The following is a 15,460-nucleotide window of genomic DNA, read 5'->3' as shown; positions in this document are numbered from 1 at the left end:
AAATCGAGTAATCCACCAATAAATATCGTGCGTATCGTTCTCCTCAAAAATATCGTGCGTATCCAGCAAAAATACGGTTCGGGCCTACTACTCTACTCCATTAACGCCGGTGGGAGTGGGAACACGCCGACACGGCAGAGGAGGATGACGGGGAGGAGGACTTCGTCACCACTCACGGCCGGGGCCCTGCGCTGCTTCGCAATCGTGCGCGCCGCCGGCGGCTAACAAAAGCGGTGGGAGCCGAAGCATCTCGGAACATTCAGATTCCCGCTAGTATTTGGATCAGACGAAGGCGACAGGCGAGGGTTAATCCGGTCGGCTTCGCTCGGGCTCGGGATTCCGTCGCGATGGGCAGCCTCCGCCTCACCGGCTGGGCGGCCGCCGCGTCCGCGCAGCGGGGCTTCCCGGCGGCCGCCGCGCCGGAGTGGGGCGCGCGCCGCCGCCACCGCTGCCACGGGGCGCCGATGGCCCGCCTCCGATGCGCCCCGTCGCCGGCTCCCGCGGTGGCGTCCTCTCTCGGCGTCGGCGCCGCGGGGCAGCTCCAGGTCGGGGCGGAGCGCGAGTGGCTGTGGGACTGCCGCGGCGACGTCGGGGGCGGGGCGAGGGATTACGCCAGGGAGATGGAGGTGGCGGTGCGGGTCGTGCAGGTGGCCTGCACCCTGTGCCAGCGGGTCCAGGACTCGCTCCTCCGCCCCGGCGCCGACGCCGGCGGCCGCGTCCATTCCAAGCTCGACCGCTCCCCCGTCACCGTCGCAGGTTCGTACTGCAGCTAACCCATCAGTTTCCCTTGCCTTCGTTGGGTTGCAAGTACTCACTCCATTATCGCACGATTAGCAATGAGGATTAGGTAAGCTAACACTGCGCTGCAATTGAGAATTGAAAATATGCTGGTAAGGGATAGACGATGGTTGCCTGGGTCTCGACTCCCAACAATAAAATAGAACGTCGCCCAGTTAGTTATCAATTTGTCATTGACCTTTGTTGGGCTGTAGCATTATTTGCGTGGAACACAGTTGCCTACATTTGATGAGGACGTCAGGACGATTGGATATTAGTACCTGGACTGGTTAACCAGTTACAACACTATCCCGTGGACTGCTTGGTTGGATCAATAGAATGAAATAGAATTCATTGCTCCAGGATACTAGCTCATACACAACAATACCTTGTTGCATTAGTTTCTTCCTTTGTAGTTTGCAAGTAGTGAAATTGTGTTGTGCTCCTTCATGCCAGATTGGGGCGTTCAAGCGATAGTAAGCTGGTTGCTTTCCAATTCCTTTCAAGATGAGAACGTATCGATTGTCGCCGAAGAAGATGATGAGACACTATCTAGTTGCGATGGTGCGGCTTTGCTTGAATCCGTTGTTGAGGCTGTCAACGGTTGCCTGATTGAAGCTCCAAAGTACGGACTGAGACCCCCAGAGAAAGAGCTCAGAGCTCATGATGTTATTCAAGCCATACGGAAATGCAGCTCTACTGGAGGTCCGAAAGGAAGATTTTGGGTGCTTGATCCTGTCGATGGCACCCTTGGTTTTGTTCGAGGGGATCAATATGCTATTGCTCTAGCTTTGATTGAAGATGGAGAAGTTATACTTGGTGTCCTTGGGTGCCCGAATTATCCAATGAAAAAGGAGTGGCTCAATTATCACCAAAAGTACTACAGATTGATTTCTAAGGTTGCGCCTCCTCCATTGGGATCTTGGCATAAGGGTTGTGTGATGTATGCTCAGAAAGGATGTGGCCAAGCTTGGATGCAGCCACTGGTTCATGACTTTGGTAAGCTTGACTGGCGTCACCCAAGGGAGATTCAAGTATCATCCATCAGTGATCCAGTTTCAGCAACATTCTGTGAACCTGTTGAGAAAGCCAACTCAAGCCATTCCTTTACAGCAGGACTTGCTCAAAGTGTAGGATTAAGGTCAGTTCTTACTTTTTTTTTCTGTGTAAAATTTCTGATATTATTTCATCATCTTGAAAATTTATCCATACATTTGTAAATGGCATCCACTAGTTGCCACAAGGTTTTTATTAGATAGGATACTGGTTTTACATTTTAAACAGAATGAAATGTTGTCCAAAGTGTGACTCCTGTAGTTGGGCTTGCTTATCTTTAGCAGCAAGTAACTTGCAACTTTGTTTTTTGGATATATTTTTTATTCATATCCTTTTGGTTTGGTTCCAGGAATCAACCTCTACGCGTGTACAGCATGGTGAAATATGCTGCAATAGCACGAGGTGATGCAGAGATATTCATGAAATTTGCAAGAGCTGGATATAAGGAGAAGATATGGGATCATGCTGCAGGGGTGGTTATCATTCAAGAGGCTGGTGGAGTGGTCACAGATGCTGGAGGCTGCCAGTTGGACTTCTCAAAGGGCGTTTACTTAGAAGGTTTGGATAGAGGCATAATAGCTTGTTCCGGGGAATTGCTTCACCAGACAATTTTAGATGCTGTTGATGCAAGCTGGAACTCATCAACACTATGATCAAAACAGTAAGATCTTTGCTGCAAATGACCTCATGTTGATCATAGCATGCAAAGGTGAGTCTTTAGAAATAATTGCTGTTTACCCCTCCGGTCAAATTTACTTTGTTATCTTACATTCTGATATCTTGTACAGGTAGCTTGGAGAATCATCTAAATGTTTATTTCTGTATTGTTATGACTATGAGGGGTAATAGTGCCAGCATGTAGGTTAGTATTAGCTTGTCTGCTCATAAACAAGTCGTCACTTGAGATTGACAAATTGCTGGCTTTGGTCATCGATGGCGAATGTAATTTTGTATAGGAGTTTGTTGATGAAAAGCATCTGCGCATGCTTTTACTAATTGATATGTTTCCTTTTAACTTCTGCCTGTCAAGTGGTAGGCGTATTGGTTAAGACAGATATCTGTACCTGCTCAGCACCATTTGCTGACAATCAAATGTCTGAACCTGTGATTAATTCATCAGATGATGTTATGTCTGCCAGTTTTCATTTCAGTTCCTCGTTTTGTTACATCGTCCCTACATATGAATTACTGCTCCATAGTCATTTCAGAAAGAATTAAAGAAGGCATATCACTTTTTTCATGCAGATTTTTTTATATGGATCAAACATATACACCACAGGAACACAAGTACCAGATTAATGGAAGGTCTATAGATGAGACGCAATGCATGATGCTAGGATCAAGACCATTATGCATATGCTGCGGAGGGCACTGTGCCTCTTCCAAAGTGTGTGATTAGCTGGAGAGCTGCACCGAGCAGCACTGGCTGAACAGCTCCTTGCTGCCGTCCTCGATGTCATCCGGCTCCATTTTGGGCTGGAAGCTGCTCCATGCGGGCACCAACCCTGGCGTAGCGCTGGTGTTGAAGCTGTGCACTAGCGAGACAGTTCTGGAGCCGTCGTCGTCACCGGACGGTACCTGGTACCCGGCGAGGAAGTAGAGCTGGGTGCCGACTGCGGCCATGGTGAGGTAGAGCCGCTGAGCCGACGACGGGAGGCTGGCCAGCAGCGACAGGTCTGGCAGGGCGGAGTGATCCCAGATGCTCCAGATGTTGAGCTCGCCGTCGTAGACCTCCACGTGGCCCTTCCAGCTGTTGAGGCAGTCGCCGGAGCTGAACAGCCGGTCCGCCACCGCCACGATCTGATTCGGGGGCACGTCGAGCTGCCACATCCCCGGAAGGATCTCCCACGTGCCCCTCGAGCAGTGGAACACCTCCGCCGAGCTCCGCTCCAGCGCCGACGACTGCAGCACGGTGGCTCCCGGCGTCAGGAGAGCGGCGTCACCGGCCGTCAACGTGCTCTCCGCGAATCCCCCCACGACGTGGAAGCTGCCTTGCCATGTCACGCCGACGCACTTGTAGCGCAGCGTGCTCATGTCGGGGAGAGCCGACCACTGGCCCTTCTCCTCGTCGTACACCTCCGCCGCCGCCGTGCCACGGGCGCCTGCCAGCGAGCACTGCCCGCCGGCCACGCAGATCCTGCCCCCGCACGGCGCGCACGCGAAGTCGAAGCGCGGGACCAGGAGCGGCGCGCAGTGCTGCCACTCCCCTCGCCGCACGTCGTACCGGAGCACGTCCGCCCTCACGCTGACGTCGGTGTCGTGGAACACGCCGGCGGCGCCACGCTCCCTCTTGCACAGCCGGCCGCCGATAACGTACACGGATTCGCCCAGCGCGACGACGGCGAACCCCTTCAGTATGTGGCCGTCAGGGATGCCCGGGAGCGCGCCCACGCGGCGCCATGTGTTGGCACCGGGCTCGTAACACTCCAGGCTGTTGGAGCTGCCGTGCGCAAAGCACGCGTAGATCCTGACGCTGCCATCACTGCCGGCGACGTTATCACCGCCGCCGTTGCTGCTCCCGGTGCTAGAGAAGGACGGGGAGGCGGCGATGTCGCAATGCAAGGAGCCCATGGTTCCGAACCAGCCAACCAGGTACCAACCAGTCTCTGCTTTTTTCTTGTGCTGTGCATCAAGTGATTACCATTGCGATTAGTGAAGCTGGGTTGGCCGGGGGAGTTTGCAAAGCACGACACGAGTGGCTATTTATACTGATTTGCATAGGGCGTCGCCGTTGTGCAATTTGCCATGTGGCTTTTGGCGGACGGAGCGATCGATATGAAGCATAGGAAGGTGCTTATCGGTAACTCCGGCCGTGCTGTGGAATGTATCGAGCTTCTAGAGCTTGTCTTCTTCCTCTCATGGACAACGATGCTGTAAAAATATAATGATGGCATCGTGCAAGCAGATAGCGAGCAGGTCAAGTGTTCAGCCTATCTGTTTGTTCTCATGCATGGGCATTGCCAATGTTGGGATAGATTCAATGGTCCATACGGAAAGATGTCCAGCTCCCAGCCGAAGTTTTTTCATTAAAAAACTAACAAAGAGATATGAAATTTAGTAAGAAGATTATGAGCACTTGAGCAGCGTACTCCCAAAAAAGAATAAGAGGAAGAAGGTTAGCTTATGACGTTTGAAACCGGAAGGACTGAGAGGCTAAACAACATTTCCACCACCATATTACTGGCATGTCCTAATCTAAACATTTTCCAGCCATTACTTTATGCATTTCTAGTCAGTGCAGAGCCCACAGACTCGTGTACATTCACAGGTGCTGTTCAATGGCCACGATGTGCAAGCATGTTGAACAAAATGCACGATGCTGGTCAGTTGCGGAAAGTACTAAGGCATTTCCTTCCGTTCTCGTCCACCCAAGCTATATGACACGCGTGGTCATTTAGGCTGGTATGTCTACCTTAAACCGGATCCTTATTTTTAGCCAACCCCTGCACTAATTATAAGCCTTGCTCCGTTGCAATGGCTCTGTTGTTGTCTCAATAAGTCCCTGCCATTCTTCTTCTGTTTCTTGGTCCCTCCTTTCTCCTCCTTCTCTCTCCCTGCATATATCCGTGCACATTGTCCTTGTTCTGATGGGGCCGTCCATTCTCTCTGAGAGTCCTGATGTCCTGAAAGGGATTGCTGGATTCTCTTGGAGCCCCCCGTGCTTCTCGCACAAATCATTCGGCCACAATAGCATAACAATCAACGACATGATACTGCTTCTCAGGATCAGTTAATTGTTCATCTTTCTTGTTCATTTTTTTTTCTGTGATGCAGGCTTCATTGATCCATTGAGAAGTAGGTGGGGGTGACAGAAAGCATGGTCAAGGATGGCGCCAAGCATCCTTCACCGTGCATTGTCCTTCTCCAATGTGCCCGTTCATCGCTTTGATGTGTCACCATTAAAGGTCTCGATTTGTTCGTCTTCTACAACCGATGCATCCATGAACATGGGCAATTGGATTCTACCGATGAGGAATAGATGAATTGGCCAATTAATCTAGATAAAAAAAATTTGCAGGCCACCTCATGAACTGGCATTATTGACGACAATTGCTGAAGACACAGGCTTTTGCAATTCTAGTCCTTTATTGCCAAACCACTCGACGTTGGAGAAAAGAATCATCAGCAAGATCCTCCATCTGAGAGAGGCTCTGGATCTGCCATGTCGAAGTTCATGCGATGCGTTGGATCAGGTTCATGCCAAAACTTTACATCATTTCCCATTTGGAGACCATGATGGGCTTATACAAGTCTGTTCTTCCCACTCAGCTTAGATACTTCTAGATACCCTGGAGGCTCTGAAGATTTCATATCCGAATTGTTCATCAGGCCTATCAGGAAACCATACATCTTCTGTACAGCAGGTGTGCCATCTGAATGGAACCCCTTTTATATAAAATCTCTCCCGGAAGCCATCCATAAATAAAGCATGTAGCCTATCAAAAACATCCTTTCTTTTTGTTTCTCAATGCTATCTTAAATAAGTCTGATCCAGCATCTACTACTGAAAAACCAGCAGGCTCTTGTTCACCTCCGTAAGGTCCTCATGTCTGTGCAAGATTGCCATGCAGAACGCAGCCATTTGAGTAACTTGGGCTTTGAGAAGCAAACAATCGTAGAGACCGAGAGCTTAGATCGTGTAGGTATGCAGTTTGCGTTGCCCAAGTCAATGTTTTGCTGTCAAGATATTGACCAGGCTTGTATCACACTGATCTATCGCATATCATTCACTGTTGAAACTGGATTGTAGGTGAGCGTGTCGCTGTGATGCTTGATCAGGTGATTCCAATGGCGAAAGAAATCTTCAGTTTCATGGAAATCTCCAGGAGTGCAAATGCAGCATCAGCAGCTGCAGCTTGTGCTGAGGATCTTCCAGAAAGAAGAAGCCTCCCTCCTGTTCTCTGTCACACCAGATCTCCGACACCCTTCAAAAGTGCTGGCCATAATCCATCAGACAGTGCCGAGGTTGCAACGCCTTGCCAAGACGGCTCAACGAGGCACACAGAACAATTGATAGTTCAGGAACTGGTGCCACGGCAAGAGGTGGACGAAGGCGGTTGCACCGTGGAGGATGGCCAAACCAGCAGGCGTGATCCACCGTCAACTCCTACTGGTGACTGTGTAGTGCTACAGTTGACGCCGTCGTCTTTGTCCCCACATCCGCTGTCGGCGCCGCCACCCTCCCCCGTGCCCTTGCTGGGCATGCCCATGCTGCTGCAGTTGTGGGAGGCAATGCAGGATGACAATGCCTCCCCGGCATTGGTGTCACCCACAGACGCACAGCCTGCCGATGAGGCAGCGCCGACGGCACAGCAAGGCACGGTCGACGTCGGCGACTCTGCAATCTCTCTGTCAATGGAGGCAGGTCAGCCTAGCCCATCATCATCCATGGACGGCAATGCCGCTGTGCCAAGCCTACTGGCACCGCCGCCACTTCCGGCGCAGAGTGCAACAAGGGCCATCTGCGGACAAACCCGTTGAGGCAGTGGCAAGCGCATCGCCGCCACCGCCACCACCACCACCCTCTGTAGAGCAAGGATGGCCGCCCGCCAAGGTGTCACGAGCGCCGCCCCCTCCGCCTCCTGGGAACATCTCGGCCGCGCTGCGCGCCAAGGGAGCCGCGGGCAAGCTGAAACGATCAGCGCAGATGGGCACCCTGTACAGGCATCTGCGCGACAGAGTGGAAGGTTCGTGCGCGCACGGCGGCAAGGCACAGGCCAGCAAGAAGCCCCGGACGCCGGGCGGGCCCAAGGGCAACGCGGGCCAGGGCATGGCCGACGCGTTGGCCGAGATGACCAAGAGGTAGGACTCCGTGCAAACGCAACAGCAGATCAGTGGCTCGATCATTTTCCTTGTTGCTGAAATGAATCGCCACGATTATTTTTCCTGTTGAAAACTTGGAACTGGAAGCAGATCGGCCTACTTCCGGCAGATCGAAGAGGACGCGGAGACCCATACGGCGACGATCCTGGAGCTGAAGGACGCCATCGGCTCGTTCCAGTCCAAGGACATGGGTGAGCTAGCGAGGTTCCTTGAGCACGTGGAGCAGCAGCTGGTGTGCCTGACCAACGAGACGCAGGCAGGTTCCCATCGAGCTCAGTCAGTTGTGCAGAACTGCAAGGCTTTTGGCATGCATGGTGTGTGCGGGTGTTGGCGAGGTTCGAGGGCTTCCCTTGCAAGAAGCTGGACTCGTTGAGGATGGCGGCCGCGCTCTACTCCAAGCTGGACGGCGCCGTTTCGAAGCTCAAGGGCTGGAAGCTGGCCGCCCCCGTGTCGAAGCAGCTGGACAGAGTCGAGGGTTACTTCAACAAGGTTTTATGCACGAGTCGAAATAGAATGTGCTGCGACATGTTCATCAACACAAGCTCATGGGATGTCTTGGTTGGTGTTTGATACGAACTTGTGTGCACGTACGCGTGCAGATCAATGACGACGTGGACGTGATGGAGCGGAACAAAGAGGAGGAGATGAACCGGTTCCAGTCTCACGGCATCCACTTGGACTTCGGCGTGCTGGTCCGGATCAAGGAGTGCATGGTCCCTCGCTGCACAAGTATATGCCATGAAGGTATTGCAAGCATATGTCATTTGCAACACTCAAATTAATGGTCCCTCGCTGTACATTGCTGAGCCGCACGCAGGAGAGCCAGGACGCCAAGGCGACGAGCGCGCGGTCGCCGCCAGGACCAGGTGCACCCCAGGCCGCCGCAGCGCCGCCGTTGAGGATGCTTTGGCGGGTGTTCCAGCTGGCCTTCCGGGTGTGCAACTTCGCCGGAGGCCAGGACGAGCGGGCTGACCGCCATCCTGGCGCGCGAGATCGAGGCGCATCCCCTCTGATAAAACAAACAGTGTACACCGTACCTATCATGTGTACAGTAGAGTCGTATGAATACATGGAGCACTGCTTGGAGTACTTGTACGGAGTACTGTTGCGAGTGGACTGAGCATTAAAGGCGGGCATAAATGTTAGGGCATGTAGCAGCGCCGAGCGAACCGTCCGTCGCCAATCATAAATGCATCCCGCCGGACGCGACGGTGTCCGTCCGACCGGCCGGGGAGAGAACCGAGGCGGAAGCACAAACTGAAAGGCCATCTCAAAAGCTCTGCGCTGCGCTGCAGCTTTCTCGGGCCGGAGAAAAGCCGAAACAAACAAACCAACCAACCAGCACGAGGAGCGAGAGAGAGAAGGGGGATCATCGGATTCGGAGGACATGCTCGCGGCAGCGAGGCATGGGCGCAAACCATAGGGTCAGGGCCGGCCGTGTGTCAGGGGGAGCGGAGAGCGGCGACCACTTCTCGTCTGGGTTGGCTGGCTGGCTTCGTGGTGCTTGGTTGCGAGCTGAGCTGAGCTGCTCTGCTGGTGCGGCCGCGATGGATGCGCAGCAGCTGGATTTGATCCTGCGTCACCACCACCAGAGCATGGCCAACGTCTGCGAGAGCGAGGTGGGTGCTTTCCCGTCTCTCCGCCTTACGATTGCCTCGCGCACGCGCTCTGCTCAGTCAGTCAGTCGTCTGGTTGCTTGCTGCAGGACGCGCTGGGGTCGTCGGAGTCGGAGCCCGCGAGGCCGGCGCGCCCGCGGGGCAAGAGGAGCCGCGCCGCCGAGGTGCACAACCTCTCCGAGAAGGTGGGTGCGTGGCTAGCTCTTCCGTCTCCCTCGATCTTGCTCTACCCGGCAGGCTCAGCTGGTTGGGTACTGATTTGCTCGCCCCCCATTGATTAATAAATTTGCGCAGAGGAGGAGGAGCAGGATCAACGAGAAGATGAAGGCGCTGCAGACCCTCATCCCCAACTCCAGCAAGGTCAGGGACCACCTCTCCTCTCCTCTCCCTTTACGCCGTCCATTCTCGATTCTTGTCCTGCCTTCTTGGAATTTGGAAGCTAATAACTTCGCTGCCGCTGCTTCTGCGGAACGATTTGGCAAGTGCAGACGGACAAGGCCTCCATGCTTGATGATGCCATTGAGTACCTGAAGCAGCTTCAGCTACAAGTGCAGGTGAGCAAGCAGATGCTGCGCTGCTAATTTTGCTACTACTACCGATTACCACCAATTGGGATATATACGCTGCCGGACCACAGAGTAACAACCAACAGACGTGAATGCTAAGTGACTAGCAATTCAAATGGGCATTTACTCGATAGTAGTAGCTGATGACAGCGAATGCCAAGTAGCTGAATGTTCTGCAAAACTGTGAAAGCATGATGTGAAATACTAGTAACAATCAAGGCAGGGAGAAGCTTAGGGCGCTACTCCCTCCGTACCAAATTGTAGGTCGTTTTAGCTTTCTCCTAAGTCAAATTTGTCTAACTACGATCAAGTTTAGGACAAAGCTAAAACAACCTACAATTTAGAAGGGACTAGTACAGTGTAGATTTAGCTACAGTCTTGTAACAATTGTGCCAAAATGATGGCTTCTGTGAGGAAAAAGGGAAAATCTGAGCTTCACATTGTAGTAGGGGTGGGCATTCGGTTTATACCGACATTTCATTCCAGTGTTTTCGGTGATGAAAAACTTCAGGGTTCACAAATGAAGAACCGATTGGTGATTGTAGTATGGTCTTCTTAGTAGCTGGAGTCCGAGTAATCACTGGGTATAAGTGTAGAGAGGTAGAATTGGGAAACACCACACCCCTAGGAGGGAGGGGTGACCTTTCATATATATAGCCAAGAAGGCTTGGTGTACAAGTAGCTTGTTGTACAAGTCAACAAGGCTTGGTGTAAAAGTAACTTGTTGTACAAGCCAACAAGGCTTGGTGTACAAGTAAAGAGTACAACACAATATGACTATACAAATATACTCTAACATCCCCCCACAGTCACAGCAGGAGCACTGCAGACGGTGAGACTGGAGGAGAAGCCGAAGGTAGAAGCCGACGGACTGACGTCCCCCCACAGTTATAACGGCGGTGCGGTGCGAATGCTGCGACTAGAGAGAAAACCGGCGAGTAACTTATGTGGATGATAGCCCTTTGTGCCGATGTCGAGGTAGCCGAGCATGAGGATGAGTAGCCGTGGTCGAGGATGCCGTGCATAGAGTAGCCGTGGTCAACGTAGACGAGGCTGCCGAAGACGAGGGAGCTGCACATGAAGCCGCGGGCGCACGAGGAGGCGTTGTGAGGATGGTGGCGCGTAGGAGAAGATGCCGGAGACGAAGACGGTGACGCGTCGAGGCAATCGTAGAGGGGGGTTCGATGCTGAAGTCAATGCTGTCTAACCATCGGGCGAGACATTCCCGGGTTTGCCAGGCCCGGGAACACATCGAGGACGATGGCACGCACCGGTGTTGCCAATACCGGATGTGCAAGGGAGAGTGCACAACCAGACGCTGTTGTTTGAGGGACCAGCAGAGAAGGCCTCCACAGCGGTCGCAGGCGCAGAAGAACGGCGAGGTAGAAGATGCCGATGCAGCCCGCGGTTGCTGGAGTAGACAAACGAGGTGGAGATTAGACAGCGACGAGGTGGTGCTGGACGAAGCGAGGAGGTAGACCCGGACGATCGAACACAAGGCCTGATGATCCGGATGATGCGGCGGCGAAGCTTGAAGGAGACGGTGAAGAACTCGAAAAGCCTGATAAAAACCATGCACGCAAGGCGCAGCGACTCGTAGGCGACGATGAGGTCGTTGATGTGGTCGGCGGCGGTGAGGATGCAACGGCGAAGGAGACCACAGGCGGTGCCGCTGCTGCCCGAAGAGGCGATGCAGCAGTAGCCCTCCATACTCAGGGAAGAGGCACGCAATACGAGGACGAACGTCACAGGAGCCTGGTGGATCGCGCACATCGGCTGATCAGATCGAGTATGCGCGAGGCGAGACGACGATGGGTGAAGTCGGCGGAGGTGTCCCTATCGGTGGAGGCGACGATGAGCCGGTGGAGGTCGACATGCGGACGAAGCAGCGAGGAGGTCAGTGCACACAGGCGTCCCCTAGGGCGCCGTCCATCTCGCCAAGCCGCATAGTCGGAGACGGGGCAGGAGCTGGTGAAGTTGACGCCGATGTCAAAGTAGAGGCAAGAGGTCGACAGGCGGTGGGCGACGCAATCCCGATCTCTGATCAGGCAAAAGAAGAAGACACAACAAGAGCATCTCGTGTAGAACCTCCAGGTGCACGTAGCAGACCTTATCCCAAACACAGCTCACTCGTTCGTTCATTTTCCTACCTCCGTGGTCAACAATGGCATAGAAAACAAAAGAACAAAGAGAGCAGAGGGACAGGAGCAATCAGGCTAGGCGAGCAGGACCAATGATGGGGCGATGCAAGGAAATCGCGCGCCAAGGGACGGTGGCGTGGGGCAGTGGTGAGGCGCGGCAGAGGGCGGCGACGCGAGGAGCAGGGAGGCACGGCCGAGGATGGCGGTGCGAGGAGTAGGGTGGTGCGTGGCCGTGGGCGGCGGCGCGAGGAGAATGGAGGTGGAAGGCTAGGGAGCGGAAGGAGGACAACACCCAGGTGAGTTTTTGCACGATCTGATCTTGCTTGATGATGGAGGGCGGCAGATTAACTGGATCCCCCACAGAGACGGAGGGCGCTGCCCCCGCAGAGGTCATGGGCAACCTCCCTGGGGGCACGCTAGGAGGCCATCGAGGGGGCGCGGTGGATGCGCGCTGTGAAGGGTGGCCAGCGGCACACATGAGGTAGGGGGAACAAGCGGAAGTAGAAGGTTCGGCCTAGGATCTGAAACCCGAAACTCCTAATCCCATGTAGAGAGATAGAATTGGGAAACACCACACCACTAGGAGGGAGGGGTGACCTTTCATATATATAGCCAAGAAGGCTTGGTGTGCAAGTAGCTTGTTGTACAAGCCAACAAGGCTTGGTGGACAAGTAACTTGTTGTACAAGCCAAGAAGGCTTGGTGTACAAGTAAAGAGTACAACACAATATAACTATACAAATATACTCTAAGTGTCTAATAGATGTTTTAAAGTGATGTATCCGATTTGGATTATGTACACCTGGGTGGCCAGGATTAATCACAATGCACTCTTTTTCTACCCTAAAAGAGAACAAAATGTTTGGCCGTATGTATCATTTTGTGTATTGTTATATAGTAGCTCAGAAATGCTTTAGCTATTCCTTTCGCCATTCATGTATATGTATTCCTCATTTGTGCAGCCTAATATAAGTTTGTTTCCTTTTTTTTTCAGATGTTGTCAATGAGAAATGGCCTGTATCTGCCCCCAGCAAACTTGTCTGGAGGACCTGAGGCTCTGGCACCCTCAGAAGTGTGCGCCACGCTCAACCAAAGTGGTGTCAAGGCATCAGAATCTGGGGTTGTCCTACCTATGAACCAAATTTCTTTAGCTCATCATTCCAATCATGACCAACGGCATAACAAACCGCTTGTGTTACAAAGTGCCCCTACTAGTTCAACCACCATAGAGCCTCGATTCCTTCAAGAGCCAGCACAGTCCAACCTTCAGTCCTTTCTGCTAGCTCTACCTCCTGAGGTAATTGGTAATCCTTTTGCTATGTCTAGAATCTAGAGCATAAGCTTGACCTGAAGCCGTTTGTCTGCAAACATTTAGTTATACCTCACATGTACTTTTTGTGGTTTGTTTCTTGCTCATCTATATAGATGATCTTGAAGGAGGACATGATGTTAACATATCGCCTAACTTCAGTTCAAGGAACATCTTTACCAGGTTAGAGATCGTGCAGTTTGAACAGCCACAGTTGGCACATTGATAAGAACATTCTTACCGGCTTTTTATAATTTGCTCCTTCAATAGGACATGAGATCAAGCCTGCTAGGCAGGAAACATGCATGGTGAATTCTGATCGTTTCGATAGAGGTTCACTTAGGAAAGAAGTAGCACAAGACATGGTGCCAAAAAACACTGAAAGTTTACTATTCATGCCGTACTTGCATAGGTAAGTTTAATTTTGGTGGATAAAGAGGTTAAGTAAACATTCTCTCTATGTAAGATGAAAAGGGATTATCTGGAAAATAAAATGTCCGTGATAGCTTCCCTTTTAATTTTAAACATTTTATGAAATCAGTGGTGATTGGTTGGTTTGATACAGTATGTTCATCTTGTTTTGCCACAAGGTCTTATACCACTACTGAGAAAGGCATTGTACTATTTGAAAAGCTCCTGTGAGCTTACGTTACATTTAAGTGATTTTGGTGCTGATAATTTTTGTTAGATTATACACCTGCAAGGTCTAGCTCTTGCATAATCCTGTTAAATTGATGAAAAATTTCCGCACTCATCATACATTTGGTCTATTTAGGCTTGTTAGATTATTATAGAAAAGCAAATATTCAGCTATACAGCATCCTTTGCTTCATTTCTGATCAGAAGTTTATGGTATGTTCTCAAGAAATCTGGTGCCTCTACTTTTCAAGTTCAGATTAGCTCAGATCTGTGACTTGACTCTGATTTTCTTTCTAACCATGGCCAGCTTGCAAAGCAGTGACGCCGAGGGAGGTCTGAGGACAGAATCAAGCTAGCTGCATGATCTATCAATCATCGTAAATGCTTTCCCCGTTGGGATGCTTCATTTTGGGAGGACATTGACAGTGCAAGGGTATACTAAGAGAAGCAAGCAAGTTCCGGCGATCGTCGGTCCCGCCTCGTGGATCTGAATGTTAGCAGCCAACTCAGATTGTAGCCTGATGAACTATTTTGTAAAGAGAGAGCCCAGTCTCCTTGCAAATATATCCGCTATGGACTGACTTGGGGGATATGCCACCATGATCCATGCATATGGATCAGCACGTCCGCGCCATGACCTCACCTGTCATTCCTGCGGTATTTGGGTGAACGGATTGCGAAGGCAGCCATCTGCATATCCCGTAATCGCACTTCTGTAATGCCATCTGAGGCATCCAATGACATAATGCCATCTGAGGTTGATTGCGATAAACCTGGAGCTTTGCGACAGGCATGGTCATTTTAGAGGCTTCTTTTTTTTGTTGTTGTTGTGTGTGTGTGGAAAATATGTCATTTGAAAGACCCATGAAGCAGGATAAGACTGAAGCAGGGGAGTTTTTCTTGTGACGCTGCTGATTCCGCTGCTGATTTCATTCAGATCCACTCGATATAACGACGATGATGACAATGTATACTCAAGACCCAATTACGCAACACGCACCCAGCCAGATAGATGGCCTCTGCATTCATTTTGTCCCCGTCTCCATCCAAAATTGATATGAGGTCTTGTAGGTTCTTACAACTTCAAAATCTTCTTTTTATCTTTCAAAAAAATAAGATTTATATTCTTCCTCTCAACGATTCCATTTTGTTAAGGTATATATAGACCCGTTAATTTAATTTTCCATGCATTGATCAGAGGAACACCCATGCATTCATGTGGAATTCATGTGGAATTCAAGGCCAGGGTGCTCCGTATGACCAGATGGGTCTGCACTACTTCAAGGCATGTGTGCCATCAAAGGCACCATCGACTTCATCTTCGCATCTGCCAAGTCGTTCTACGAGGAATGCAAGATCGTTTCGGTTGTTGAAGGAGGCGGCCGTGGCATTGCCGATGGCGCCACCGGAGCAGCAGCGGCCTAGAAACCCCATCAAGGCTGCCCCCGGCGAGAGCGGGTTGGCATTCAAGACTTGCACGATCGAGGGGGAAGGAGAAAAGATCTACTTGGGTTTGGGTAGGGTGGGCACGCCT

General features: G+C 51.6%; 4 protein-coding genes across 5 annotated transcripts; 3 read left to right on the top strand and 1 right to left on the bottom strand.

The window, feature by feature from the left end:
* Nucleotides 1-53: 53 nt before the first annotated feature.
* LOC140220024 (3',5'-bisphosphate nucleotidase AHL) lies at nt 54-2,983 on the top strand. Its single transcript, XM_034721826.2, has 4 exons — nt 54-756; nt 1,234-1,918; nt 2,183-2,542; nt 2,622-2,983. The coding sequence occupies exons 1-3, from the start codon at nt 348-350 to the stop codon at nt 2,484-2,486; spliced, it is 1,398 nt and encodes a 465-aa protein (XP_034577717.1). The 5' UTR covers nt 54-347; the 3' UTR covers nt 2,487-2,542; nt 2,622-2,983.
* Nucleotides 2,984-3,071: 88 nt separating this feature from the next.
* Nucleotides 3,072-4,404, bottom strand: LOC117841456 (F-box/kelch-repeat protein At1g16250). Its single transcript, XM_034721842.2, has one exon. It carries the CDS (start codon nt 4,402-4,404, stop codon nt 3,229-3,231), a length of 1,176 nt encoding a protein of 391 aa, XP_034577733.1. The 3' UTR covers nt 3,072-3,228.
* Nucleotides 4,287-8,791, top strand: LOC117841453 (uncharacterized protein At4g04980). The gene is made up of 9 exons (XM_072290258.1): nt 4,287-4,425; nt 5,102-5,235; nt 5,608-6,197; nt 6,350-6,476; nt 6,584-7,635; nt 7,747-7,911; nt 7,980-8,145; nt 8,256-8,389; nt 8,455-8,791. The coding sequence occupies exons 5-9, from the start codon at nt 7,073-7,075 to the stop codon at nt 8,774-8,776; spliced, it is 1,350 nt and encodes a 449-aa protein (XP_072146359.1). The 5' UTR covers nt 4,287-4,425; nt 5,102-5,235; nt 5,608-6,197; nt 6,350-6,476; nt 6,584-7,072; the 3' UTR covers nt 8,777-8,791.
* Nucleotides 8,792-8,880: 89 nt separating this feature from the next.
* Nucleotides 8,881-14,832, top strand: LOC117841455 (uncharacterized). Of its 2 annotated transcripts, XM_034721840.2 has the most exons (8): nt 8,886-9,275; nt 9,362-9,457; nt 9,567-9,632; nt 9,761-9,826; nt 12,973-13,275; nt 13,404-13,470; nt 13,558-13,699; nt 14,234-14,832. In XM_034721840.2, exons 1-8 carry the CDS (start codon nt 9,063-9,065, stop codon nt 14,280-14,282), a joined length of 1,002 nt encoding a protein of 333 aa, XP_034577731.1. In that variant the 5' UTR covers nt 8,886-9,062; the 3' UTR covers nt 14,283-14,832. The 2 variants fall into 2 exon arrangements, with proteins under 2 accessions (XP_034577732.1, XP_034577731.1); XM_034721841.2 differs by lacking the exon at nt 13,558-13,699 and having other exon boundaries at nt 8,881-9,275.
* Nucleotides 14,833-15,460: the final 628 nt, after the last annotated feature.

The sequence above is a fragment of the Setaria viridis genome, chromosome 1 (genome assembly GCF_005286985.2).
Source record: "Setaria viridis chromosome 1, Setaria_viridis_v4.0, whole genome shotgun sequence".
Lineage (NCBI taxonomy): Eukaryota > Viridiplantae > Streptophyta > Magnoliopsida > Poales > Poaceae > Setaria > Setaria viridis.
This window is presented reverse-complemented; position numbering and strand designations above follow the sequence as displayed.

What these genes read in the sequence shown, in the direction of transcription:
- LOC140220024 (XM_034721826.2), top strand. Translation starts at nt 348, where the DNA reads ATGGGCAGCCTCCGCCTCACCGGCTGGGCGGCCGCCGCGTCCGCGCAG. An exon ending in CTCCCCCGTCACCGTCGCAG is followed by an intron (nt 757 to 1,233) that starts GTTCGTACTGCA and finishes CCTTCATGCCAG; the next exon opens with ATTGGGGCGTTCAAGCGATA. An exon ending in GCTCAAAGTGTAGGATTAAG is followed by an intron (nt 1,919 to 2,182) that starts GTCAGTTCTTAC and finishes GTTTGGTTCCAG; the next exon opens with GAATCAACCTCTACGCGTGT.
- LOC117841455 (XM_034721840.2), top strand. Translation starts at nt 9,063, where the DNA reads ATGGGCGCAAACCATAGGGTCAGGGCCGGCCGTGTGTCAGGGGGAGCG. An exon ending in CCAACGTCTGCGAGAGCGAG is followed by an intron (nt 9,276 to 9,361) that starts GTGGGTGCTTTC and finishes TGCTTGCTGCAG; the next exon opens with GACGCGCTGGGGTCGTCGGA. An exon ending in TTCATGCCGTACTTGCATAG is followed by an intron (nt 13,700 to 14,233) that starts GTAAGTTTAATT and finishes AACCATGGCCAG; the next exon opens with CTTGCAAAGCAGTGACGCCG.
- LOC117841453 (XM_072290258.1), top strand. Translation starts at nt 7,073, where the DNA reads ATGACAATGCCTCCCCGGCATTGGTGTCACCCACAGACGCACAGCCTG. An exon ending in TCGAGGGTTACTTCAACAAG is followed by an intron (nt 8,146 to 8,255) that starts GTTTTATGCACG and finishes GTACGCGTGCAG; the next exon opens with ATCAATGACGACGTGGACGT. An exon ending in GTCCCTCGCTGCACAAGTAT is followed by an intron (nt 8,390 to 8,454) that starts ATGCCATGAAGG and finishes CCCTCGCTGTAC; the next exon opens with ATTGCTGAGCCGCACGCAGG.
- LOC117841456 (XM_034721842.2), bottom strand. Translation starts at nt 4,404, where the DNA reads ATGGGCTCCTTGCATTGCGACATCGCCGCCTCCCCGTCCTTCTCTAGC.